General features: G+C 40.2%; 1 protein-coding gene across 3 annotated transcripts in view; it reads right to left on the bottom strand.

Moving 5' to 3' along the window:
* Nucleotides 1-25,543, bottom strand: part of OXNAD1 (oxidoreductase NAD binding domain containing 1) — a 33,191-nt gene extending 7,648 nt beyond the window's left edge. The window contains exons 1-7 of one of the 3 annotated variants that reach the window (XM_053467651.1): nucleotides 25,415-25,543; nucleotides 24,779-24,856; nucleotides 22,171-22,312; nucleotides 21,729-21,795; nucleotides 20,216-20,322; nucleotides 12,560-12,701; nucleotides 9,606-9,848 (exon numbers count right to left, since the gene is read on the bottom strand). In XM_053467651.1, coding sequence (XP_053323626.1) covers nucleotides 9,606-9,848; nucleotides 12,560-12,701; nucleotides 20,216-20,322; nucleotides 21,729-21,795; nucleotides 22,171-22,286 — 675 coding nt within the window. In that variant the 5' untranslated portion in view covers nucleotides 22,287-22,312; nucleotides 24,779-24,856; nucleotides 25,415-25,543. The remainder of the gene's footprint in view (nucleotides 1-9,605; nucleotides 9,849-12,559; nucleotides 12,702-20,215; nucleotides 20,323-21,728; nucleotides 21,796-22,170; nucleotides 22,313-24,778; nucleotides 24,857-25,414) is intronic. The other 2 variants (XM_053467652.1, XM_053467653.1) reach the window with 2 other exon arrangements.
* Between the last annotated feature and the right edge of the window lie 868 nt (nucleotides 25,544-26,411).

Here is a 26,411-nt window from a genome sequence, read left to right as displayed (position 1 = left end):
TACCTTGCGATCCCAGATCCACTGAATCAGGTCAACAGTTTATCAAGCAATTGGAAATCTGGGCGAAGGACAGATTGTCCGAACAAACAGTATCTCTACAGGATATAACTCAAGAAAAAGGAGAGTCAGTGGAGAAATATGCCTACAGAATCAAACGACATTTTCGTGATCTAGGATTCTCACTCCAAGAAGTGGCACATATTCGTATGTTGGGTCGTGCCTTTGTAGACGGCCTCCATTCTGATCTCAACAAAGTACTCACTACCTGCCGCCCGGAATGGAGGTCAATGGATCTTGAAGTCCTTATACAGGTTGCTAAAGGATTGGAGGCAGGAAACAGCAAGAAAAAGTCCGCCATCATGGCGGTAATGACCGGAGCCGACGCCACTAATGAAGCCACGGACAGACAGCGACAACCTCGTAAATGTTTTGGATGCGGAAAAGTCGGTCATCTTAAAAGAGTATGCCGTAGTCGCCATCTGTGGGCCGCTTATCAAGCCCAGAACCAAAACCAGAACCAGAACACTCTTCCTCCACCTCCTCCTCCTCAGCCATAGGAAATAGGCGAGCAAATGGAGGAGGGGGACTCTATTTGCATGGCCGTCTCCGCCCCTCCTTCCGGCCCTTCCCCTAAGATCACTCTTGATGTAGCCGGAAAACCTTGCTCATTTCTTGTTGACACTGGCGCTGCTCGTAGCGTGCTTTGTGAGACGGATGCATTACCATCCTGGCTATCTGATATACAACTCCCCTGTAGTGGGTTAGAAGGCGTGGTTCAACACAACCCACTCACACGCCCCTTACCCGTCACAAGCTCTTCAATACATCTGCCTTCATCTACTCTAGCTCAATTTGTGGTCAGTGCCACTTGCCCTTTCAATCTTCTAGGAGCGGATTTTCTCAGCAAAATCCAAGCCAATATTACCTTCACTGACAAAGGAACTGTCACTCTCAACACTGCTCTTGCCCCTGAAGAAACCTGTATGCTTATGGCAGTAGTACATGATCCTGGTGCCGAAACCTGGGATAATCTATTTAATTCTTTGAATACCATGCTAGACCATCTTCCAGCTACCCTATGGGCCTCTGGACCTATGGACATTGGACGTCTCAATGTCCCACCGGTACAAGTTGTGCTTAAGGATCCTAATGTTCTTCCATACAAGGCCCAATATCCTTTATCAGTGGCCCAACTAGATGCAATATCTATTCAAGTAGCTGCACTCCTAGAATCCGGTGCAATAATACCTACTACTTCTCCTTGCAATACTCCGCTGTATCCAGTCAAAAAGAAGCAGATAGAAGGCCAACCTCCAGTGTACAGGATGGTACAAGATTTACGCGCTGTCAACGAAGCCACGGTTCTGGATACCCCTATTGTGCCAAATCCACATACTCTTCTATCCAGTATTCCACCTACGGCATCCTGGTTCACTGTAATTGATCTTGCTAATGCCTTTTTCTCCATTCCATTACACCCTTCGTGTCAATATCTTTTTGCATTCACACATGCTGGTCGGCAATACACCTGGACGGTGATGCCACAAGGAGCTCAAAACAGCCCGTCCAGTTTCAGCAAAGCCATGTCTTCTGTGCTTTCTTCATGGCAAGACGCTCACCCGGAAGTTGAGCTCCTGCAATACGTGGATGACCTACTTCTTTGTGCTCCAGACCCATCCACGTGTCAAGAAACTACCCTGGACCTACTCTATTTTCTAGCTACAGCTGGCTGTAAGGTCTCCAAATCGAAACTACAGTTATGCCTTCAAAAAGTGATTTTTCTGGGACACTGTATTACCAAAGGCCGTAAACACCTTACAATGGCACGAAAAAAGGCCATCCTGGAGTTGGCTCCGCCAGAAACTCCACATCAGCTACAGACCTTTCTGGGTCTCATTTCATACTGTCGTCCCTGGATTCCCGACGCTTCTGTGCTAATGCAACCACTCTATGACTGTATACCTCGAGAACTACCAGCAATTTTTTATTTAACACCAGAGGCACTGGACTCATTCGACGCTCTACAACAAATGATTGCCTCATCTCCAGCTTTAGGAATTCCGAACTATTCTCTGCCGTTCCGTCTCTATGTTATGGAACGGCAAGGCCATGCCACAGGTGTTCTCACTCAGATGCACGGTGGTCGACATCGTCCCCTCGGATTCTACTCCAAACGATTGGACCCAGTTGCTCGCGCGACACCTTCCTGTGTAAGGGCTATTCACGCTGCCAGCTGTCTTCTGGACGTCACTTCAGATATTGTCCTCGGACATCCCTTGACAATTCTAGCTCCACATGACATCTCAGCTATTTTACAACAGACTCAACCCAGACATCTCACTGCTCAGCGTCATCTTCGTCTCCAAGGGAGTCTGTTGTTGCCCGACAATGTTACTATTCAACGATGCAATGTTCTCAATCCGGCTGCCCTCCTTCCACTTCCAAGGGGGGAGTATACTGATATTCCGTCTACGGATTTTATTGATCTAGCCACAGAAGAAGATCTTCAGGAACAGCTATTGTGGCATACACAGTCATCAAATGTCGATTTTCCAGATGTACCACCCGAGGACGATCCACATGATTGTCTGACCATGATGCAAGCGGAAGTCGGTTCGCCTCCGAATATACAGGATACCCCACTCTCAAACCCAGAATGGACCCTATTTGTGGACGGCTCCAGATATGCCGATGACAAGGGTCATTTCCATACGGGAATGGCGGTTACGACTGACACGACTGTACTCTGTGCAAAAGCTCTACGACCGGATCAGTCGGCTCAGGAGGCTGAACTAGCTGCCCTCACCGAGGCCTGCATTATGGCTAAAGATTCTACCGCGAATATCTATACGGATTCCAGGTACGCCTTTGGAGTTGTACATGATTTTGGAGTCATCTGGAAGGCAAGAGATTATATCACCGCAGCAGGGACTCCAATCAAGAACGGGAAAGCAGTTGAAGCTTTGATGACTGCGGCCCTACTCCCGAAACAAGTTGCAGTGATCAAAGTCAAGGCACACTCACGGGCTGACACTATGGAAGCAAAAGGAAATGCCTTAGCAGATAGTGCAGCCAAGCAAGCAGCTCTCGATGAAGACTCAGTGGTCCCTTTAATGACGGTGACCAAGAAAGCACCAATGGAATTAGACTGGGATATTTTAATTCAATTACAACAACAAGCTTCAACCAAGGAACAAAATCAATGGATACAAGAAGGAGCATCCGAGGATGAGCGGGGAGCCTGGGCCAGAGGCCAATATCTTTGTTTACCCCGGACTTTATATCCTTTAGTCGCATCACTAGCTCATGGACCGACGCATCAGTCTAAAACCATTATGAAGGAGATTATCGACAAAATCTGGATCGCACCAGGAATCACCCCAATGCTAGCACGAACCACCGAATCATGTTTAATCTGTGCTCAGTGCAATACCGGAAGGACAGAACCTACACCATCCAAATGTTTACCGAATGCTCAATACCCTTTCCAACGGATTCAAATTGACCATATTCAAATGCCGATGTGTCAGACATTTCAGTATGTACTGGTAGTGGTAGATGTGTTTTCCGGATGGCCAGAAGCCTATCCAGTACGAAACCAAACCGCACCCACTACCGCAAAGAAGCTTATTCAGGAACTCATTTGCCGGTTCGGTGTCCCAGAAGTCATAGAAAGTGATCAGGGACCTGCATTTACGGCAAACGTCACTCAAGAAGTGTGGAAAATTATAGGTTCACATCTTGCTTTCCATACTCCCTACAGACCGCAGAGTAGCGGGAAAGTGGAAAGATTAAATGGCATAATCAAATCAAAGATATTGAAAATGACACAAGAGACTGGTCTAAATTGGGTACAGTGCCTACCCATCGTACTTTTTGCTATCAGACATACGCCAAAGGCGTCACACAAACTGACCCCACACGAAATACTTTTTGGAAGTAGCCCTAGGTTAGGACAATACTTCCCACAACAGTTGCAAATGAATTATGAAACAATGGCAAAATATGTTATTGCTTTGACTACTCAATTATCTAATATATATACCCAAGTTTTCTCTTCTATTCCAGATCCCAATATCCTCGAAGGTACTCACTCTCTATTGCCTGGAGAGTGGGTGGTCGTGAAGAAACACGTCCGATCTACTTTGGAACCGAGATTCGAGGGCCCTTTTCAAGTGCTACTAACGACTCCTACCTCAATAAAAGTTGAAGGGAAACCCACGTGGATACACGCATCGCATTGCAAGAGAGTCAAAGGATACGATCCTCCAATCAATGACTCCTAGAATGCATATCCTTTGCAAAAGAGTGGGCATCCCACTATTATTATCATTCATTTTCCAACATACATGGGGAAAACCAGCCCAAGCTATCAGTCACCAGGGGGGTCGGGTAGCCATTACAAGAGATGCAAAACAAGCAGGTCCTCCCATTTTTTGGTACAACTCCAGTAGCACAACAGTAGCCACATACTCATTCCAATTTTGTCACATTATAGATTGTGTTTCTAAACGCTACACCAATGTATATACCGGGTGATGACACAAGAAGGGGATACCACCGACAATTTTGACCCCGGGTATTGTGATGTTCAAATAGGAGAATGTGTTGGGTACATATGCTATGTTGGAGGGCAATGGGGGGACGACTGCAGGTATTGGGGCTCTGTTATAACTAATTCAGGAACCAAATGGGGATATAAGCCCCCTGAAGCCCTAGCCCTCAAAGATCAATATGGTAAATCATTGCTCTCACGAATGACTCTCATATCCACCGGAACTGGTGATAACCAACGATACACCCTTACTATAGAGAATCCCCGGCCAACTGATGCTCGAAAATATATTTTCGGGATTTACAAATATGGTTTCATGAGCGGCAAGGCCCCCTTCTATCTTAAAGATATGTACAATAGTTTAGAATGGGAAGAGCCACAAGGTAAACCATCAAACCAACCAGTTTCGAAACCACCGGAAATTCCATATGCTGTTCTGTGCGCCATTCAAAGTATGATAGCTATAGCGAATCCCACTTATGATGATACTTTAGCCATAGAAACTGGATATAATGATATTAATCTATGGCTCGAGTGGATGCAATATTCTGCTATTAAGCACAATAAGTCCAATTGCTATGTGTGTGGTAAAGCCCGTCCACATCTGGGTACAGTACCCCTACAGTTGCCCTATCAGTCACTACTATGTCTGTTGAGTCTTTATACCAATACCAGTAACAAATTCACCGAATGTGAGAAATGGAAAAGAGAATATCCTCTACTAATCGAGGCTCCCAAGCTCAACGGAGGAATTACTATATATTCTGGCACTTATATTTGTATTTCAAACACCAAAGGAACAGGCAAATTTCTTGGTAAATTCTCTAATGGTGATTGTGCTGAATACAGCAATTTGACCGGTCCCCCCACACAGAATCAAGTATATTCTCTGGGAGACATCTATTGGCTATGTGGAGATATGAAATTGCGCACCAGATTAGAAGGTAGTTGGACTGGTGAATGCGCACTGGCCAAAGTTATAATGCCGTTATTTATAATGTCGGAAGAGCCAGAAGCTGTTGAGGCCCAGTCTACCCTGTTCCGTAAAAAACGCAGTGTCTCAAAAGCCCCCGAAGGAAGTTTCGACCCCCATGTGTATATAGATGCAATAGGAGTTCCTAGGGGGGTCCCAGATGAGTATAAAGCCCGAGATCAAGTAGCCGCTGGTTTCGAATCCATTTTTCCCATTGTTACAATAAATAAAAATGTTGACTGGATTAACTATATCTATTATAATCAGCAGAGATTTGTCAACTATACCCGAGATGCACTCCAAGGACTTTCGGATCAATTGGAGGCTGCAACCCAGATGACTTTTCAGAATCGTATGGCATTAGATATGATTCTGGCAGAAAGAGGCGGGGTCTGTCGAATAATTAGAGAAACTTGTTGTACTTTCATCCCAGATAATACAGGCCCCGACGGAAAAGTGACCATGGCTATCAAAAAGTTAAATTCTCTAGGAGACGAATTAAAGCGCAACTCCGGAATCGATCATCCATGGGCCGAATGGTTTGGCTGGCTCAAAGGATGGAAACAAGCTCTGGTCCAGCTGGGAATAATTTTACTGATTATTGTGATTATTGTTGCTTTTATGCTATTCTGTGTAGTCCCTTGTCTTCAACGCCTATGCGATAAAATGTTTGCAGTAGGCGAGACTATCCCGTTAATGCTTATGTACGATGACACGATGCCAAGCTTTGCATCTTCTTATGAAACACCATCTAGTTCGATAGTTCCCCCTGACAGTAATCCCCGCCCCGTGTAGGGACATATAGATCCGAGGGACATGTCCAAGACCTGAAACCGGGATTTTATCCAATAGGGATAATTTGTCGCCACTGCAGGTGAAGAGGATGCGGGATCATGTCCGGTAGGATCTGTCAGGATTAGGGACAGTCGGCCATCGTATATTCAAGGGGGGACTGTTATGGAACCATTATATATATCAGCAAGAAACGCTTATTGCTTTAATGAATATAAGCTGGCCTCGACCAATAAAGGGTTACACCTCACGCAGATACGTGAGAGACGCAAGTAGCAGTGTATTCAGTTATCTATATTTTACTAACCGCAAGCGCCATTCTGGCTATATCTTGTTGCAGGAAAGTATCTAATATTTGTTTCTAACGGTTTTCTGCCTTTCTGCCTATTTCCGCATAGTTTCAGGATTAACCAATTAATAAGCTTTACGTAACCTGACGTCCCTTTTTGACGTCCCTATATAATCTATAATATAAACAAAATAAAGCAGAGTGATTTTGGACCTGACCCAGAGTGTGTCGTGTGTCTTATTTTTCTCTCCGTGCACGTACATTTATATTCACATAATTTGGAGCAGTTCAACAATTGAAGAAAGGCTTTATTGGAAAGCATCCAAAACAATAGTAGAAATATAGGAGGGGTTGAGAGTTGTTAAGGTCTCTGTGCGTCAGAGACAGGCATTCCTTCATCTTGGGGCCCTTGTGACATAATACCCATTAATGTGACTGGTCTTGCCCAATCATCTGGTTGCACCCATTTAATTATTTTATAGTAAGCAGGAGAAGGGCTGCTCCAGGTGAACCAGTCGATGAAGCTCATAGGTAAGCAGCTGATCTTATAAGACAGGGCTTGACAAATTTGTTTCAAATCTAGGAGCCAGGACTTTTTTTTTTGCCCCAGCACTCACACTTTGCCTTTGACCCCAGTTTCCCATAGGCATCTTTGTCACTAAACATGGGACTATGGGAAGCTATTTAGTGACAAAGATGCCTATAGGAAATTGGGGACAGAGTTTGCCCTTGCCCCCAGCCTCCCACTGCCATCTTTGCCCCAGCCTCCCACTGCCATGAATGCCTCCAGTTACTTCAACTTACCTGACCAAAGACCCCGATGTGCACTCTGTTCAATTCCCGCTCTCAAACATCTGTGTGATGCACCTCACTGAACGGGGCTGGCACCGTCAACAATGGTCATTGAGCAGCACGAAAGTTATTGAGCGGCGCTGGCTGACTCACTTCTATTTAGAAGCCATCCCCGTTGATCCGAAATAGAATTGAGTCAGCTGGCCAGCGCGACTCAGTGACCTTCGTGAGCGGTGACAGCCCCGTTCAGTGAGGAGGGTGGGTGGAGCCAATGCAGACAACCCTGCTGCTGCCGGAAAGGAGGATCCAGGTCCCCTGCAGCACCACAGGGGATCTGGACCCAATTATAGGTTTGGCTCATAAACACCTAAGAGCCAGGAAAAAAATATCAGTCACCATGGCGACCTGGCACCTGTCGAGCCCTGTTATAAGATATGTCAGCTGTGATCAGCAGCCTCCTGTTGATAAGTCACTGGGCACAATTGGTAGGTTGCGAGTATCTGCTTTTAAGCTATGCCCAAGGTGGCTTGGGACAGTGATGTCAAGGGTGATTTTCTATCTGTAGTCTAGATCTGACTAATGGGCAGCATACAATGTCATTACAAAGGAAAAAGCCTGTTTCACATACACAACTGCAAAACAAAAAATGCAAAAGTGTTTATGTACGAAGTTTAGAAAAAAGAGCTGAGCTACAGCATTGTAAAATTACATAATGTGCCAAAAACATTTAGTTCTGGGTTGCGATCTCAGCGCTTCCGCCCCATAATATTTTCAAGTGGAAAAAGAACAAAACAATATGGATAGAGCCTCCCTAAAGCTATCCACATACAAATGTATGAGCTGTGCATATTTCGTTGTTTCATCTTCAAAGTGATTTCTGAAGGTATTTTCTATAGGATTATTTTGACTTATTCAGCAAAGTAGTGACATTTGGTGAGAAATTGGAGCATGCTAAACCCCTCTCTACAATTACTGCTATATAACCTTGCTGCAAAAGCAATGATAGGGAAACTTTCACAGAAGGGAAACACAAAATTGCTACACAAACTGGTATTTTTCTACCAGTTTCACATTAATCTCTACTATCCTGACTTTTCAAAAAGTAACGTTATTTATGGGAACATAATGCCTAAAGTCTTTAGAGGGCCAGTTCTTCTATAGCAAAATACTTTGTATCAATGGTACTTGTAAACTTTATAGAAGGTCAGACATTTGCAATGCATATAATATTTAGTTCTATATATCTTTCTATCATCCGAGATGATTAGAGACTTATTTCACTGAGCCGCTCAGCATAAAGCATGGTTAACTCAGAGATTCCTTTAAGATGAAGCCACAGAGTGAACTATGTGTTATACAGGATCATGGCAATGCAACTCTGCTGCAAATTGCATCTTTTCTTAACAAACCCAGGAGAGAATGATATTTTGAACAGGCTTCTTGAATGGATAGTGTCATACATGTCAAACTGATTTCTACTTTTTCATCATTTTCATCACCAAAACCCTTCTTCGTCTTTTTTTTCTTCTTCTAAGGAAGCTTTAAAGCAAGCACTTCACTACAGTCTGGACCGGTTAATGCATTTCCCAAATGGGCACAGTCAAACTCTTCCATATTAATATTCTCTGTGATATTCACTGCTGTATGTGGCTCAAAGCTTCTGGGAGTGAGGTACATGGTAAATACTTATTTTATTATTTGATGGCATGGCTTAGGCTACTATTAGAATTCACTTTTCATGTTCATGAGCTCCTAGTCACAGTTTGGAAACTCAAGTATTATCCAAAACTTGGTGCAAAGCCCCACTGTACAATATAGTCCTCCCTCTTTGACTACTCAGGCCCCTCGCATTTTACATATATACGTCCCGTAAAACATTTTTATCTGCTGTCCTGGTGAAGAAATATGCTGATTATGGCACTTGGGAAATCAAGTATTTCAAAATAAGGGACCTATATTATGAATGAACAGCAAATTAGATTTAGTATGTTAGATTTATAGCAGACAGCAAATTCTAACGTTATCTAAATTAGCATTTCTAGTGTTGTCACTTGTTAGCATTGGCAGTTGAATGTATGTCATATGTGATTGACTCATGACCAACATATGCCTCGGAGGGGACATTTCTGTGGTCAACATTCTTATAGCAGGCTATAAAGTTACAATACATTAAGGTTAATAAAACCAAGAATGTTTGAAATTACCTTGAAAAGAAGCTCGCTGGTGTTTTTGGCACAATAATAGAGTTTTACGCTCCCTGTTTGGAAACCTTTTCCTGTAGTCGCCAGAGTTTTGTGAAGGTCAGCAACGTGCAACAGAATTGAAAACAAGGGATTGATCCCTACTCCGCCAGCTATTAAGACCAGATCCACCGGTGAGTCGGAAGGTTGAGGATCATAGTAGAATTCTCCACCCACTCTTAGAGCTACTTCTGAGCCGAGTGAACACTGAGGATAAGAGAGAGCCTTTACAAACATAAACAAACATCATGCAGAGAGAGAACACTCTAACAAACATTTGTGGAGGAATGGACACGTCCAATAGTACGAATCAGCTCAGGAGTTATCTCAGTTATGTTCATTAGGTGTGCATGTTGATTTATACACAATTATGTAAATACAAATTGTCACATAATGGCTTTACAGGAGCAATTAACACCTCAGCTAAACCCGATTTGTGCAAAGGCAGTATTTGTGCATATATGAGCTTTTAGACACATTGTAGATCTCATTTGTGAAATCTTATGTACTTTATTACAGTATCAACGTATTCACATGGATGAAAAAAACATGATGCCAACGAGATCCAAAACTTACCATGTTTAACAGTGTATTAAAAGAAACAATTTAGTACCCAAAATTCTATTTTGCTTTTTAATGCATACAAGTTCATTTTGCATTTTTCATAGATCATGGATTTAAGTAGTCACCGTGTTGCTAAAACTTGGTGAAAATAGGATGTAATAGTTTGGCAAGCTCAATAGCAAGCCAATCACATGTATTCTTGCAAAACCTACAACTGACTGACTGCTTCTATCCCACTAATTAAGAACTTCTAATGAGCATGTGCAGGATGCATACTGAGGTATGCTCTCTGTATATAGTCAAGTCACCTGGGGAGGAGTTACATGAGGAAACAGATTAATGAATGGTGGCACGGATTCACATGCAGTAAAACGCATTGAAGCCCATAAATAATGAATTCCAATATGCGTTTAACAAAAAAATTCCTTCCTAATTATATCAGACATTTAATGAGGTCATGGTATTACGGCTCTGTGTATTAGTGCACTCCATTACCAGTTAAATGCGAGGCAATAAATATACTGTATAAAAATATAATATATGGTAAACAAAAATTACATTAATTTTGTTGGAAAGGAATCTTTTATATAAGAGATCAGCTCCAAGTTATAGAAAGCACTCCCAAAATGGGGATATACGAGACATTGTGAAAGGAAGATGGATAGAGCAAATATAGCAAGTAGTAACAGAAATCTGTGGGGAGCTGTATAGCTCAAATGGAAAGGTCAAAGATTAGAATATAGGGCATAAAAAATACCTTAAACTCATGTTTTCCTTTTCTATCCTTCATTTGGTCATAATTAAAATAAATAGGCATAAAAACTAGGTAAATGTGTTTTCTTCTGCATATGCGCGAGTGTTAAGTGCCGACTGAGGCTATAGGAAGCTTTTAGTCACTAAATGAATATAAATTACTCTCAAGTTGAAGCTTTGGGTACCCAGTTTTTATAAAGTTTTAGATGGTGAAATAAAATTTTACTGCTGGTATACAAGACCGTATCGTTCACAACAACCGTCTGATTAGCACATTATTCTGTAAAGGGGAAACATGACACGCTGACAATAAATACACTTCTGAAAATGGTCATAACTGCTATCTATATCAAACAGCGTATTTCTGCTTCCATACAGTTTTTAAACCTGTGTCAGCCATGACCTTGCATCTGACGTTCTGAAGTTTATTACATGGAAATCCCTTCTTAAATCATTTTTGTTGGAGCAGCTGCAAAGTTTGACCTTGAATTTATTTTCTTCTTCTGAATAAAAATTCTCCAGCAACTCCTACAAACTTTTTTTTTTTTTTTTTGAAAGAGTCCTCAAAGTGTCTTACAAGCTGCTTGATAAGTGTGACCTGGGAGTGGGTACAAAGTGCTTTGATGACGAGCTAAAAGACAGAAGGATCTCTCGGTCTTTGGATGTCAATGTATTCCTAGAACACGGAGGTCACATACGTTTGCAATTACGCTGGTCTGTAAAGTCTGAATACAGAAGAGACTTGGCATTAAGGACTTGACCTTTACCCTAACAGCTTGGTGCTACCGCGTCCTGTGTCCTGTGTCTCATACATGAGAAAGAAACCCCTCACAATCCTATACACACAGGCAGCGCTTCCCGTTTCATTTCCTCTCCCGGAGAATGTGTTTACGCAGCTTCAACACCTACAATGCAGAACCTAGATTTCTACACAAATGACTGTGAAAGAAGAAGTACGAAGCCCCCAACACAAACAGGAAACTAATAAAACAATGTGAATTGTAACCCTGAGCCAGCAAAAAAGGTTGGACGTTGAAAACGTTGAATTTAAAAATCCCACAAGACCATTACCAAATGGCTTATTCGCACCGCTGATAATGGACTGTCATTTCTCCGTAATGCTTTGGAGTTAATGAGAAACAGCACCGTGTGGCAAGGAAGTGCGAGGAGGGGCAGGCGGAGGACGTTTTTATGAAATGACAGACAAAACATTGCTGCAGATTTTAAAAACAGATAAATCTCTAAACAATGATGTTGTATAAACAGATTTATTCCCCCTACTGTTAAAAAAGTTAATGGGTAGCAAATAAAATATTTTGCCAGTAATTATTCAGAGGCCCAGTCCTTTTTTATCATTCTTTCTTATCCTCAATGGGTACTAATGCCACATCCCTGCTACCTCTAAAACATAAGAGTAACATTTCAGCAATGTAGGATACCCATGTCAGAAGTAGGTGTCAATTGCTTAGTACAGACTCCTGGGCAGCTGTAAATGGAGCGAGTAGGCGTGTGGCCTTAAGTACATCTTTCAGGTCGACAGGTGCTCGGGAACCTGTCGACAGTCCAATTAATGTGTCTTTAGAAGCAAGGCAATTCATTACCTGCGTGTGAATCCAGTGGGCAGGAGGGTGTAGGTTATATTTGACTGCTAGCTCTAGAACACCTTCTCTTTCCAGGAGGCCAGGACTTGAACAAATTGAAAATCCTCCGACTACAGGAACTCCAGGAATAAAGAAGTCTACCCTAAAAAAAAACATTATGGAAAAAAAAAAAAGTTACATACTTGGAGTTCACTTATTCTAGGTTTGAAAAAGATCAGGAGCTTCTAAATTCTATTATATGTACACCGATCAGCCATAATATTATGAGCACCTGCCTAATATTGTGTAGGCCCCCCTTTTGCCACCAAAACAGCCCTGCCCCGTAGAGGCATGGACTACACTAGACCTGAGGGTGTGCTGTATTATCTGGCACCAAGACGTTAGCAGCAGATCTTTTATGTCCGTAAGTGTGGTGGGAACTCCATGTATGCATCCTGAAAACGTGATTCATCAGACCAGGCCACCTTCTTCCATTGCCCCGTGGTCCAGTTCTTATGCTCACGTGTCAATTGTAGATGCTTTCGAAGTAGACAGGGGTCAGCATGGGAACAAACTGTGATGCACTGTATGTCCTAACACTTTTCTATCAGAACCAGCATTAACTTTTTCAATGATTTGAGCTACAGTAGCTCGTCTGTTGGATTTGTCCACACGGGTCAGCCAACGTCCCCCCACATGCATCAATGAGCCTAGCTGCCTATGACCCTGATGCCAGTTCACTGCTGTTCCTTCCTTGGACCACTTCTGATGGTACTGACCACTGCAGACCAGAAACACCCCACCAAGAGCTGCTCTGACTCGTCTAGCCATCAGAATTTTATCACTTTTCCTGCTTCTAACACATCAACTTTGAGGATGAAATAACAAGACTATCAGTCACACTGTTATGGCTGATTGGTGTATGTATATATTCACACATTTGTTTTATTTTATGTCCTTGTCTTTTTTACATAGAAAAAACATTAAATAATATTTGTCAGGGCTTAAAAACATTCTTGTTTGTATGATACCAACACATTGCACATTAGAAGTAAGCAATAAAGAAGTAAACATGCCCAGAGCTATAACAAACACACTTTATGACCCAGGGTAAAAGGATATATTATGGGCCATAATTAATTTAAGCTTGGAAAATAAACTATTTTCCATGTTGCCGCTATGTTAAGCTGCACATGCGTATTTTCAGCTGAAGCTGGGAGAAATATGGAAGCTTAAAGTTCATATCACGTTTGGCTAAACCACATATAAGAAATGCTGCTTTTAACCCATCTCGCTGAACAGTATGACATCCCTACAGCCTGAAGTCGTTGAGAATAATAAAGGGCTTAATATATGTCACAGCATAATATATGTCACAGCAAAATGGTTACTGTGTCATATAAGATGGACTAATGATTATACACATTTGTAATACACATGAGACAGAATACAAATGAATCTAATTGTGAAATAAATGTTAATCTAACTGAATTCAGCACCATGTTTCTCCTGACGATTATCGCTAGGGCAAACCTTATAAAGAAAGGGGAGCTTTTTTTTCTTTTTTGGAAAAAAGTAATAAAAAAATTCTATTTCTAAAAAGGAGTCATAACTTTAGAATAAGGTATGAAACAGTACATGCTCTTTTAACAGCAGCTCTGAGAAAATCTTTACAGAATACATAAATTGCGAACTTCCTAACAATAATGCATCTGGTATAACAAAATAACAAGGTCATGCAGGCAACATCCATATTGTATTACATCTCGATTTAAATTATTTATTAGGTTCGGAGAGTTAAGAACGGCAAAGAAAATTATGCAGAAACTTCTATAGGAATTGTGTGAACCCAGACATTCCAAAGCAAGAGATTTTTATAATTAACTGTGCAATAGTAAAGGTTTTTTTTATGGTTGGTAACTTCAGAAATAGCATGTAAGACGGCAAAAACCTTGGTAAAAACATTGATGCTTAAAGATAAGAGTGTTTTGTCAGACTTTTTCAGGGTTATTTACTGAAGGGAGAGATGACAGAATTGGCAGTAGAGTTGTGTTTCAGTTCTTACACTATACATTACGAGTGCCAATCTAAGTGATCTTCCGCTGCAGGAAGAGCTTGGCTGGCTCTGTACAATACATTGTCTTCAAAGTCTCCTTACCCACTGAATTATGAATTATACAGGGCTAGCTTGGCCCTTAAGTTGGTGAAACTTGCTAGTGTTGGTCCTTTGTAATGAATACCGAAGCAAGATTATGGAAACTACAGACCTCCTGCTCCCCTACCTTCTGAGCTACTGTCATCTGAGAACTTGTTTATATGAAGAATAATATATATTTTTTTTTTACACAAGTTAATTTATCATTTATTTTTTTTGCTCTTTATACACATATTATTCTGTTTTTAGGTCTGTCAAAGACAGATATACTCATACCCAGCAAAACATTTTGAGGGACACCATGAGGGTAAAGAGGGACACCATGAGGGTAAAGAGGGACTGGGGATTTGGTACTAAAGCGGGGTGCTCCCTCCTAAATAGGAACGCATGACTGGTGTACCTTTTCCTCACAGACGATTGAGCTGAGAGTGCTACAGGAAAGAATAGCCCACTTTTAGAAAGCTTGCAGCACGACTAAATTATGTAGCCAAGTGTTTTGTATGTAAAAATATTAATGGAAATGTATAAAAAGCAGTTCATATTCACGTCTAGTGTTTTAATGAAAATACAGTGGAAGGTGTGTATAAGCACACTGATATACTGTATATTAGTTGTAAACAGTTGTTACGGTATGTTTCTCCACTACAAAGTTATTTTTATGATGCAACCCAACACGTTGCACTACGTGTTCAAAACTCAATGATTATATAGGTAGGCGAAACCTAACTACCTGGTGTTGCGCACACGAAAACAGGGAATACTTTCCGTTTGAATAATCACTTGGTGCAATTACAGAATCTTCAATACATATCATATCCTGACGCAGCATAGACACGTAGCAAATAATGAGGAAAAAAGAAACCCAGCGTAATCATCTTATTTAGTTGAATTCCTATATAATATTAAAATGTGTGTGTGTCACCGAGCTCTACTCCTCCGTGGTGTATGTATGTCAGTTGGGCTTCAGGCAAAGTAAATCACATTTGAAAGTATGTTTAAAATAAGCAATATCGCCTTCTATAAGAAAAGGTTAACAGAATAGAATTGATAACCATTACATACATTTGCAATAACTGGGAAGGATTTGTTAATCGATTATTCAATTAACAATTTATTCTTAATTAATTTATATTTTAATAAAATATCTTATGGCAATAATAGAAATGCTAAGTTCCTGCAAATGGTTTTACATATCAAGACAAAATAACAATCATCTGTTCCTTGGCAGGTCTAAAAATTAGGTAAACCTCAGATGAACAACACATGACATGATTTATTCAACAAAGCCAAAATGGAGAAGCCATGTGTGAAAAGCGAAGTACCAAAGAATCCCTTTTTTTCAAATGACTATTTGTAACTGTAACCATTTCTACTCTGTTTTAAATAAATTACAAAAGGACTAATTAAGACTTGATAAAATAATACCAAACAAACACATGAGAGGGGTCGGCTACTTCCTTTTTTTGAAGCACCTTGAAGAAGTTATAATAGCAAAACGGACAGGGTGCACTGGTGTCCTGATCGACGCTGTGTCCACAACACTGAAGGTCCAGACATATCGAGAACGACTCCCAAATAGTTCCTGACATCAGGAAACTTAGCAAAAGGCTAGGTTTGTGCACTTCTTTTTCTTTTTTAAGTGGATATAGCTTATTTTAAAGAAACAATTTTAAAGAAACAATATTGAATGTGACTCCCTTTGCTTGAAGACCAACTGACGTACATACATTACAGAGGATTAGAGCGCAGTGACGCACAGGAGCAGTGGGTTGCTATACACTATATTTCTTTTTTCTTATTATTTTCTATATATATATCTATGCTATGTGAGGATATCACATGTATTTAAGATTATAGCACTGCCTTAAGTGATTCTTTAAACAAAGTATTTCTCGAGTTTAGCCAGCACTACAAATTTAAGTTAAATTGTTTACTTATAGATCAGTTAATACATGTAAATGTATGACGTTTTGTCTGTGGGGGGAAAAACATGGTTTAGTTATTTTTTTACATATGCCCTTACTGTTAAATATAATACTCCTAGTAAAAGTGCTTGAATATACTATGATCAATTTTTGTAAATCCTAGTATAATTGCAATGAAAGGAGGGCTTACATCCAAAAAAGTCGATACATTGCTAATGTAATAAAGAAACCAAAGTAAACCATTAAATTGATTTTACCACTGGTTTTAAACTGGCGAGTTTATTATGCCTTTATGCACTAATGAAAAACATGTTGTATGCACAAAGATTAATAGTCTGAAATGCAATGACGTAAGATTGCCAGGCTTTTGAAATAATTTGGTTCCAGTAAAAAAAAAGTGTATTAGGCCATTGAATGTTGTTTTTGTAAAAGAAACAAAGCCCATGATATTTTAATACAACCATTAAGTGAGGAACATAATATAATCATACAATACATGGCAAGCTTTACTCATACCAGTTCTCCATGATGTAATTGCTTTCCTTAACCCTTCTAGAACTAAGCAAAGCAATGGATTGTTCATGCCTTTGAGTTAACACACAGGCTGTTAAGACTCTCATCCATACATTGGGACTGTGCCTTTCCAGTGGAATACTGGCTTTGGAATAGAAACATTGGTGTTGTTTTGATGATGCCATTTTGTAGTTAATTTACATCCAAGTGTGTGTGTAAATATATATTTTCTATCATAACCAGGGATTTTTTGTGTAATGTGAAAAAAATTAATAATTCTAATAATACATATTTAACTATACTTCATAAAGATTAATCAAAAGTTTTTAATGGCACAGAAATGTCCTTAAAAGAGGGTTTATTTTTTAGTATCATTTGTTTATAGCACCCTCTAGTGCAACAATGCGTATATAACAATCATAACTTTACAAAGCCAAACCTTATGTGACAACATACTAACCCATCTGAGAATAAACCCCCCTCAACGCAGAAAAGGGAATATTTGTACTTAACAGCTATTACATTATAGTTAAACTATACATTTGTTTGCAGCTCCCTAGACTAAAAATGTAAATGCTGTGGTTTACGGGCGTGACTGTGGCCTTTATTTATAGTTACCGTCCTCTTTCTGCCCACCACATAGGTGGTCACTGAACACATCATCCCCCACCTGAGTGGTAAACCTACCACTACATCAATGTATGGACGGATGATGCATCTCTGCTAAGAGACTGCTGTTACCCTCAGATCCCATGGGAACTTTTAGAAATTTTGTGGCCAGCATCAACTTCTTAAATGATGAGAGAGTGGGTGAGCTGGGACAGGAAAAGACACTACTTTAATATGCATTTTTACAACAAAAAAACCCTGACACAGCATTTGCAACCATACTGCAAAATCTTCTTTATTTCAACATGTACCGAACTTTCTCATCACGGATTGGATGCTTAAGCTGTATTCCAACATTTACAAAAAAATATATATATCAAGAGGTATTATTATTTGCTAGATTAAAAAATAAATGTTTACCGAACTGCAAAACAGTATGGAACGTTTTTTGTTTTTTTTATAATACACAGAAGGGTCAATGCTGTTTCGCTGAAAAACGAGGTAATTTCGGAACATGGTAATCTGTGAAATTAAACAGGAGCAACCCTTGTTACGCTGGCAAAAACTGCTAAGGGCCATGAACAGAAAAATAATGCAATGTTCGTACTAAACTAGAAAAAAAAAATTATACGTTGACATAAACCAAAAGAAATGTCCTATCAGTAATTCTTCTATGGAAACAGAAAATTGTCGCAGAGGGATATATATCGCCGGCTGCTTTCGCGTTGGTGAGAATACACTTCAGCGTATATCACATACAGCCTGTGGTCTTTATTTGAAACAGTAATTCCTGATTAGAAACATAAGGTAATTGCAGCCAAAGTAACCGTATATCTCAACGGGCAGCGGAGAGTGTGAGAAAGAATGTATAGGGCAGACCCTGTGGGGAACAAGCATGTTCTTTAATGCAGCAGCAGAATCGAAACATTAATAGACAATGACGTTTATTCACTTAAAGGAGAGTTTGGGTTTCAGCTTCCTTGCTTCGCTGTTCGTTAAGAAAAGACAGCAATGGGAAGTTTCTCTAGCATGAAGGACTCAGCCGGCCCTGCATGATGCATAATTCAGCCTGTAAGGAGACTTTGAAGACATCTGATTTAATTGTACATTGTGTACAGCCATCCAAGCTCTTCCTGAAGCAGGAGGTCACTGGGGTCAGACCCTCACAACGTATATGGCAGTCAAGGGGCTGAAACATGAGTCTCCTGCAAACTCTCATGCTTTTAGTGAATAAATCCCAACGCACCCACAAGGAAACGGGATGGATTCTGATCCCTACATTGTTTTAACCAGTGCAAACAAGTTTATATAGACTGTGCACAGACAAAATGAGAACAAAGTAATACCAGCCTCAAGTCTGCTAAATAAAATGGGGCAGGCAAACTAGAACCATGCAAAATGCATAACATCTACATAAAAAGTTAAGCATTCCTAAAACAAGGTTCTTCATATAACCTGAAAGTGAAATATTACTATTTCATATCAGCTTTATACAACATAATGATGATTGTGCTGCAGGAATAATGGTTTCCTGTTTCAGGGGCCCTGCACGTCTACTACCATTTTACCTGGTGGTGTAGAGGTGTTCCTAAATAGTACATACCGTGGACTCAAGGTACCTCATTCTGACATTGTAACCTGGTACCTGCACGATGTAAGGGAGCAGAACAGGCTCCCGTATAGAGGCACCCACGATAGCAGCCCCTGGAACAACTTTCATAAGAGGTAAGGTGGTGGGGCAGAGCAGCAATGGGCTACCCACATAGGTAAAAAATCAGAAGCTACAGGCAAAAAGCTTAGGCTATAAACACATTAAGAAATATCTTCTATAAAACTCCAAATCACCGATGCTCATGATATTCCCAGAGGTCTCCAGGACAGACATTATGAAAGGTTCTAATGAGAACTGTGTCTGTTTCCTAGTAGGATATCCTGTTTACTCTACCAGCGGAAAAGGGACTACAGTAATTTAGGATGCTGCTCTTGTGGATGCTTTTATTTTGGCCTTGTAACACAAAAATCACACACAAAAAAAACACTTCATGTGATAATGCTCTGTAGTCACTAATATCCTGCTCAAGGGATACCTTGAAACACACAGTTTCTGAAAAATAGCCAAATATTATGTCATAGTGTCTTATTACAGGCAGAAGTATACAACAGCTGAACAAAACGCACATTGCAAAACATAATATATATGAAATTTCTCCTCTACCACCACCTGTCTTGTGATAACTTTGATCCAAGTTAAACAGGACAGAAATGTTCATGGTTATCACAAGCTTTCTCCCAATCTCACCACCTCTCGTCACTAGTTATCATGTGAGGCACCAACGTAGGGAATGTTACTGAAAATGTAGGTTAAAGGTGATGTTCATGCATATTCTTGAATTAGAAACAGCCTATCGGAGGCATCATTTACTGATAATCCGAAAAGCATCACATTTTATATCAAGCAACATAAAGACGTCTTACCACTGTCCAGCTTTAAAAGAAAATTCATTGTTTTCAACAGCAAGTCGCACTCTCTTCACAGTAGCAGACTCGTTGATGATCCCGCAGACCTTTGCAGGAGAAATAATCTGAGAAAAAGAGTAATATTCAGTTAAAAATTGAGACAAGGGCCAACACACTGAATGTTTTATCAAGGGATCGTATAAGGTTCCCTTCTTGGTGATGGATATAGATTAATGTTACATATGTACTTCTCGTGGTGGCAGTCAGTGTGTATATACATTTATGTGGGGGTTATCTCTATATCGATGTGGTTATGCTTATTAAGCGTGTGTGAATCAATGTATGTATGTGTGTATGTGTATTATGCCTTTGTGTGTCTGTGTAACAACAGAAGAACAGGAACAGCTTCCATGACAAACGTAAAGGTTTATTCTTATACTGCCTCATCTGATGGGTGCTTGGTTATGGTCGCTAACTTTCATGCAATTTTGTGTAAACAAAATCTTGTTCTGTATGATGCCCCATCCACTCCCGCACCCCGTGCTTTGCTTGTAGTTCCCTGCCTGCTCCCTTAAATCCGATTCCTGTGCATGATACCGCCTGGAGCTTTCCAACCACACGGTGAATGATGCTCTGACAGTCTATGGGTTAATATAAAAAGTACCACATTTGTAGAAATGAAAAGTAGTAATCCTATTGAGCAGTTAATGCGGTGTATGTGTAACAGTGTTGCCACCTGACATGATGCCTATATACCGTAATTAAAACGTTCACCAGTTGCCCTATGTATATAGGAGAGGGAATGACCCCAAAATAATTCAACAACAGATGCCAAATTAAATGCAAAGCTTAAAATGTTACTGTCATTATTCCAAAACAAAAACATGCAGTGTGTGTGAATGAATCACGTGAAGGATATGCATAAAATATATTCGGAAGCCTTTGGTAACCAGCTACCAGTGCATGGGATTTAGGGTACTGTATATGACAAAATGTAGATGTGTGGATCGATTTAGAGCATAAATAACATAATTTAATGTTATTAACAAGGACTTTCTGAATAATAGCACTAGCACTATGCTAAACTGCATTGCCCTGGATTGGTTTTGTAGGTGTGCCCAACTGGTTCACACTTTACAGGGGGAGACATGTTTTCTTAGCCCTCCTGGTCCTCAGAGCAGGCTATTTTTTCTCCCCAGAAAATGTTCTAATGTCCCGCCATAACATTTAGTTACCTTGAACTACGTTTTAGTTGTTTGGTGATAGGGATATCAGGTAAACATTGCAGTTATCAGACACACTACCTTCTCAGAGTAAGGGGTTAGAGGTTTTTTAACTTGGATCTGCTCAGGTCTCACTTTTAGTTTAATTTCCAACAATAAAAAGGAACATTTTGGATATTTATGGTACAATGACTGAGCAATGCATCTCAATGCAATGCTCACCCACTTTGGACCAAGAGTATACCAAGGAAACACTTAAATAGAAAGAGAATGCTCAAAACAATGGAGTAGAAAGAAAAGACACTTACCTCGTGTCTAAAGGTATTGGCTGTTCTCTCCAAGTGGTCTGTTTTGCTTTTAGATGTCATTCTCCGTCTAGTTAAAAAAAAATAACAAAATCCAGATTTCAGGGTTACAAAGTTACACTTGGTCTTCAATATGCAGATAAATAAATTCATTTTTAAATAAAAAATCAGAAGAAATTACACAAAAAAAGTTACTACAAGAGGCCCTTTACTGAACACGCACCAGACATGAGCTGTTTTTGCCGGTCAGAAATAATTGTGCTAGCTGTTTTTACACTGAATGACATGCATCAGTGTTACTTACGAAAGCCCTCTGTCCTATAACAACAGCAACAAAGATCTACTGTTTGAGAGTTTGATGAGCATCTCTTTCCTAAAACAAAAGAACTGCCATCACATCACTTTGCAAACAATATTTAATAGCGCTTGTAGACAGATCACCCACCTATTCAGGAGACCGGCGTGCAAAGCACAGGCCCTCGACAGCAATGGTGCCGACTGACTAGTGAAAATTCCAGTTGTCCCTCTGAGCGCTTGGCAAGCAACTGCAGCAAGGGCCATGCTTGAGGTTAAAAGCAGATGATTACCTGCGGAATAAAGACGTACATCAAACGAATGAAGTGAGTGACATTATTATTATTTAATGTTTTACTATGATGAAAAAGGACAGATTTAACCCATGCAACAGTAGCGCCACAGACAGCGCCAGCATGTGCACAAAAATGTATTTTGCCATTAACATAATATATACAATTCTTCACTGCTCGTGAATGTGTATTATGAGATTTTAGAGACACACGTTTTTAACTGAATGAACTATCCTGTTATTCACACGCTTAAGCCATTTACCGTAATTAGACCTTTAAAGGTCACGATGCAGCATTTTTAAGGACCCTCAGATCTAAAACTACTATATGGGTGTCTTTAATTTTACAGATTACCTAAAGCTACAATTTTTACTACTAATGTGAAAAAAAGCATATGCACATTTTGTTCATCTCTTACAAGCCCATGCAAACTGGGCCGGCGGCTCCTATGTACTTAGCCCAACATCCCTTCTTTTGAGTCTTGAATTAATCAGAAGGATAATACAATCTGTAGTATCACTAAGGACATGATTATGGGAAATGGTAGTAGCACTTGGCAATCGGGTCTCTTCAATCAAAGAATTTTTCACTGGCATGAATAATAAAAAGGACATTTAAATGGAGGGTTACAAATTAGATAACAGGAAATGTACGCACAACCGTGCATTCAAAAGTACTGCAATAGAAAAGCATTAAAGGAGTCTTTTCTTAAATAAAGACAAACCCTGTCCGTTGCCCAATGTTTCACACCACTAATTGATGCTTGAGGCAGCCAATCAGTGGCAGGAAACCAGTCTTACTGCTACCAATGGGATTGCTTTCTCATTAGACCCCTTCCTGGAGAGTTCACAGAGCCTGGGCTGTCTTCAACCGATGGTAAGTATGTTAGGAGTTAGAACATGGGTTCAGGCAAAGGGAGAAATACATATGGGATGATTCTGTAGAGTCACCCTATGTGTTTACAAAGGGATACCACATAGATTTAGAGGGATCTCTAAGCTATCATGTGCATAAAAGTGCATGTGATGGCTGAAGTGTCCCTTTAAATTGTCTAATGTTAAACCTAAAACGCCACTTCAATTAAATATAACTGAACCCAAGTTCAGATATAAGAAAAAATAACAAGCTGAGGTCTTGTATTAGACAAAAAAGACCCTTTTCATCTGACATTCATTTAGCTGGGTGACAACTTCATCAGGGACAAGTGATACATCTGGTTATAAATGGCCTTATACTTTCCGTAGAAATCCTACCTGAATGTACACGGTCATTCACACAACCCTGACCACATCAAATGAAACGGTCACAGATCCTGTCACTTATTCCATATGGATCGTTAATATGCATATTGCAATCAGATATGAAAAGCTTTACAGCTCGCAAAAGAGTAACTGTTCAAAAATTGTCTTATCTCCAAAGCACTAAGAACTTCAAACCCAACTATCACAGACCCCATCAATCAACTCTTGAGAAACCTCAATGTGAGAAACGTTATTTTTTGGGGTATTTTTTTTTAGCAAAGTCCTTGTGGGTTACAATAAATACCACTAAATAATGGCCCTGCCTGTTGCTTATCTTCTGAGACAAGAAACGTTTGATGGCACATTATCGGTGCTGGATAGTAAGCTATGCAAGTCTCTCAACACTGTTAGACCTTCACATGGTACTGAAATGCCTCAAGATATTGTGAGTTAAATTAGTGATGGGCTAACATGACCATCATTCCCATTAATGCATAGGAAGTTATTGAAAACAATGGAAAATGGAATTATGCCAATCAAGGCGTGGTGGAAATATCATTCCAGCGCCAAAGACTACTAATAAATATTAATTATTGGGCAAATACATAGATACAGTATCCTGTTAGGATAGAACACAAAGAGATAAAGGGTACCTTAATGGTATCCTTGACACACAGCTCGTACATTACAGTTACAATCAATATAGTGTAGCGGGTTGGACATTCCCCACCTAGGGATTTTTGTCTTATGCCTTTACTCCTGTTGAGTTACATTTAATGAAATAGTAATCTTTCTTTTTAGGTGGAACATAAGATCTTCAATAGAGAGGCTATTCCTACGGAGAACCATTGCTTTAGACATATCATATATGGCTATATAGAATGAACGTATTCCAAACGCATTGAGGAGGTAGAAAGGAACTGGCTCACATAGGATGGTGGATGGAGGACGACTATGACAGGTAGGAGATGTTCTAGTTTAGTAAGATGTTTTGAGTGTGAGTCACAGAGCCATACAAGGAAAGTATTACAGGCTGTGTATGCGATTGTCAGAATGAATTAAACATGATTCCTAAAGCCATGGGAAGCAAGTGGGTGAGGGGGCTTCAAAAGTTAAACACAGTATGAGGAACGATATGTGTGATACACATGCATCCTTAAAGGCATCTTTAATCAAATATAAAATGTATACAAGATTCGGATCATTTATATAAATAAAGACAAACCTGTTTTGTAAGGTTGAACAGGGGTTGAAGGTCAGGAGCTCATCATAATAACCGCATATCAAGTCTCTTAGATCTCTACTAACAGGACAGAAGAGAATACGTTATGTCCGTATTACGTCCAATAGTAAGAAATCCTAGTAATTACATCAGGTAATCGTGAATTTCAACCAGATTGTTACCTATTGTTATTTGGCATTTTAAAGTACATTTAAAGAACTATGTAGACACCAATACAGTTAAAATTGGCATTATTGGGACTGCATCTGTAAATCGTAGGGAGCTCCTGCCTTCGTCTACCTTAATATTCTGCTATAATCGCCACATATATAAAGGACATTATATTCCAAAAAGTCCCATGGCCGGTCATTTAAGTGGCATTAATATACATGAAAGTATAATAATATGTGTGCATATTCCAGGGTTATCCATTTGTGTACACTGGTGGAAATAAATACAAAGACTCTGAGCAGGGCACAATTTCAGAGCCATAAATATGGGTATGCAAAATTAAAATTACGTAACATGGAACGTGACATCACTAAATACGATTGATTCTTGCTGTCGTGCAGCCAGACCGACGCGCTCTATAAGTTTCATGGCCATTACTTATTAATGTAACGCATTTCCAGTTATTACCCGTAGACTTTAAAGCACCGACTCTCTCCGGTTCTTTAAGAAGATGTCTGTGTCTTCACTCCGCTAATGACAAGTCAGTCGCAGCTTTCAGAAGCAATGTGGTGCCGGCAGCAGGTTACAGTGTCATTGGTAACTTCCGGGTTTGTGACGTTATTACGTTGACAGCGTCACCGCGTCGAAAGGGGGAAGCGGGGCATGCTGGGATGTCCCTGCTGCCGGCGTTCGCATGTTGTCACTGAATTGCTTATTATTATTATTTGTATTTACGCGAGCATCGGTTTTCATCGTAGGCCGCGGCAAAGCCTTATTATAGTTAGTGAACCCGGCTCTAGCAGCGGCGTGTTCTTTCCTGGGCTGCTTTCACGGCCGGATGATGCTTCAGCATTGGGTGATTTGGAGCATCAAATCATTAGGGGGTTTGTGCGCTAAATGCCGAGTAGACAGGTGAATTTGCCTTAAGCTGTGATTCAGCTCCTTGACTTCGCTATTCCTTATGAAGAGCCAACCACAGCGAGCGTCTGCTGCAGTAAGAGCTTGGCTGGCCCTGCGTAATGTATAGTTAAATATTACACACTGTATTATGCATTATGTAGGGGATAGTTACACTCGTGAACAATGCTTATTTTTGAATTTTTATATATTTGCGGTTGTGAAAGCAATAGTGCCTGAGAATTTGTTGTAATCAGCGGTTTGTCCAGCAGGTGGCGCCATTGCTATATATTAATAAATTCACATTATTAATAGGGACTGTACCAGGGTATTTGCAGAACGGAATGGAGGCCAACCATTGCAATTGGTGAAATTTTGAATTTATTTTATGATGCAGTCTAGCCCCAACAATACCATACCAAATACAATACCAGAAGCCGTAACACCTTAAACAATACCGGGATGCAGGGAGTGGGATTTGCCCCCCCTGCCCAGGACCCGGTGGTTCGTAGCAAACCATAAAGTGCCCATCATATAATACATTAGCTACTAGTCTCTGAGCTTGTTT

Source organism: Spea bombifrons, chromosome 5 (assembly GCF_027358695.1).
Source record: "Spea bombifrons isolate aSpeBom1 chromosome 5, aSpeBom1.2.pri, whole genome shotgun sequence".
In the NCBI taxonomy this organism is placed as follows: Eukaryota; Metazoa; Chordata; class Amphibia; order Anura; family Pelobatidae; genus Spea; species Spea bombifrons.
This window is presented reverse-complemented; position numbering and strand designations above follow the sequence as displayed.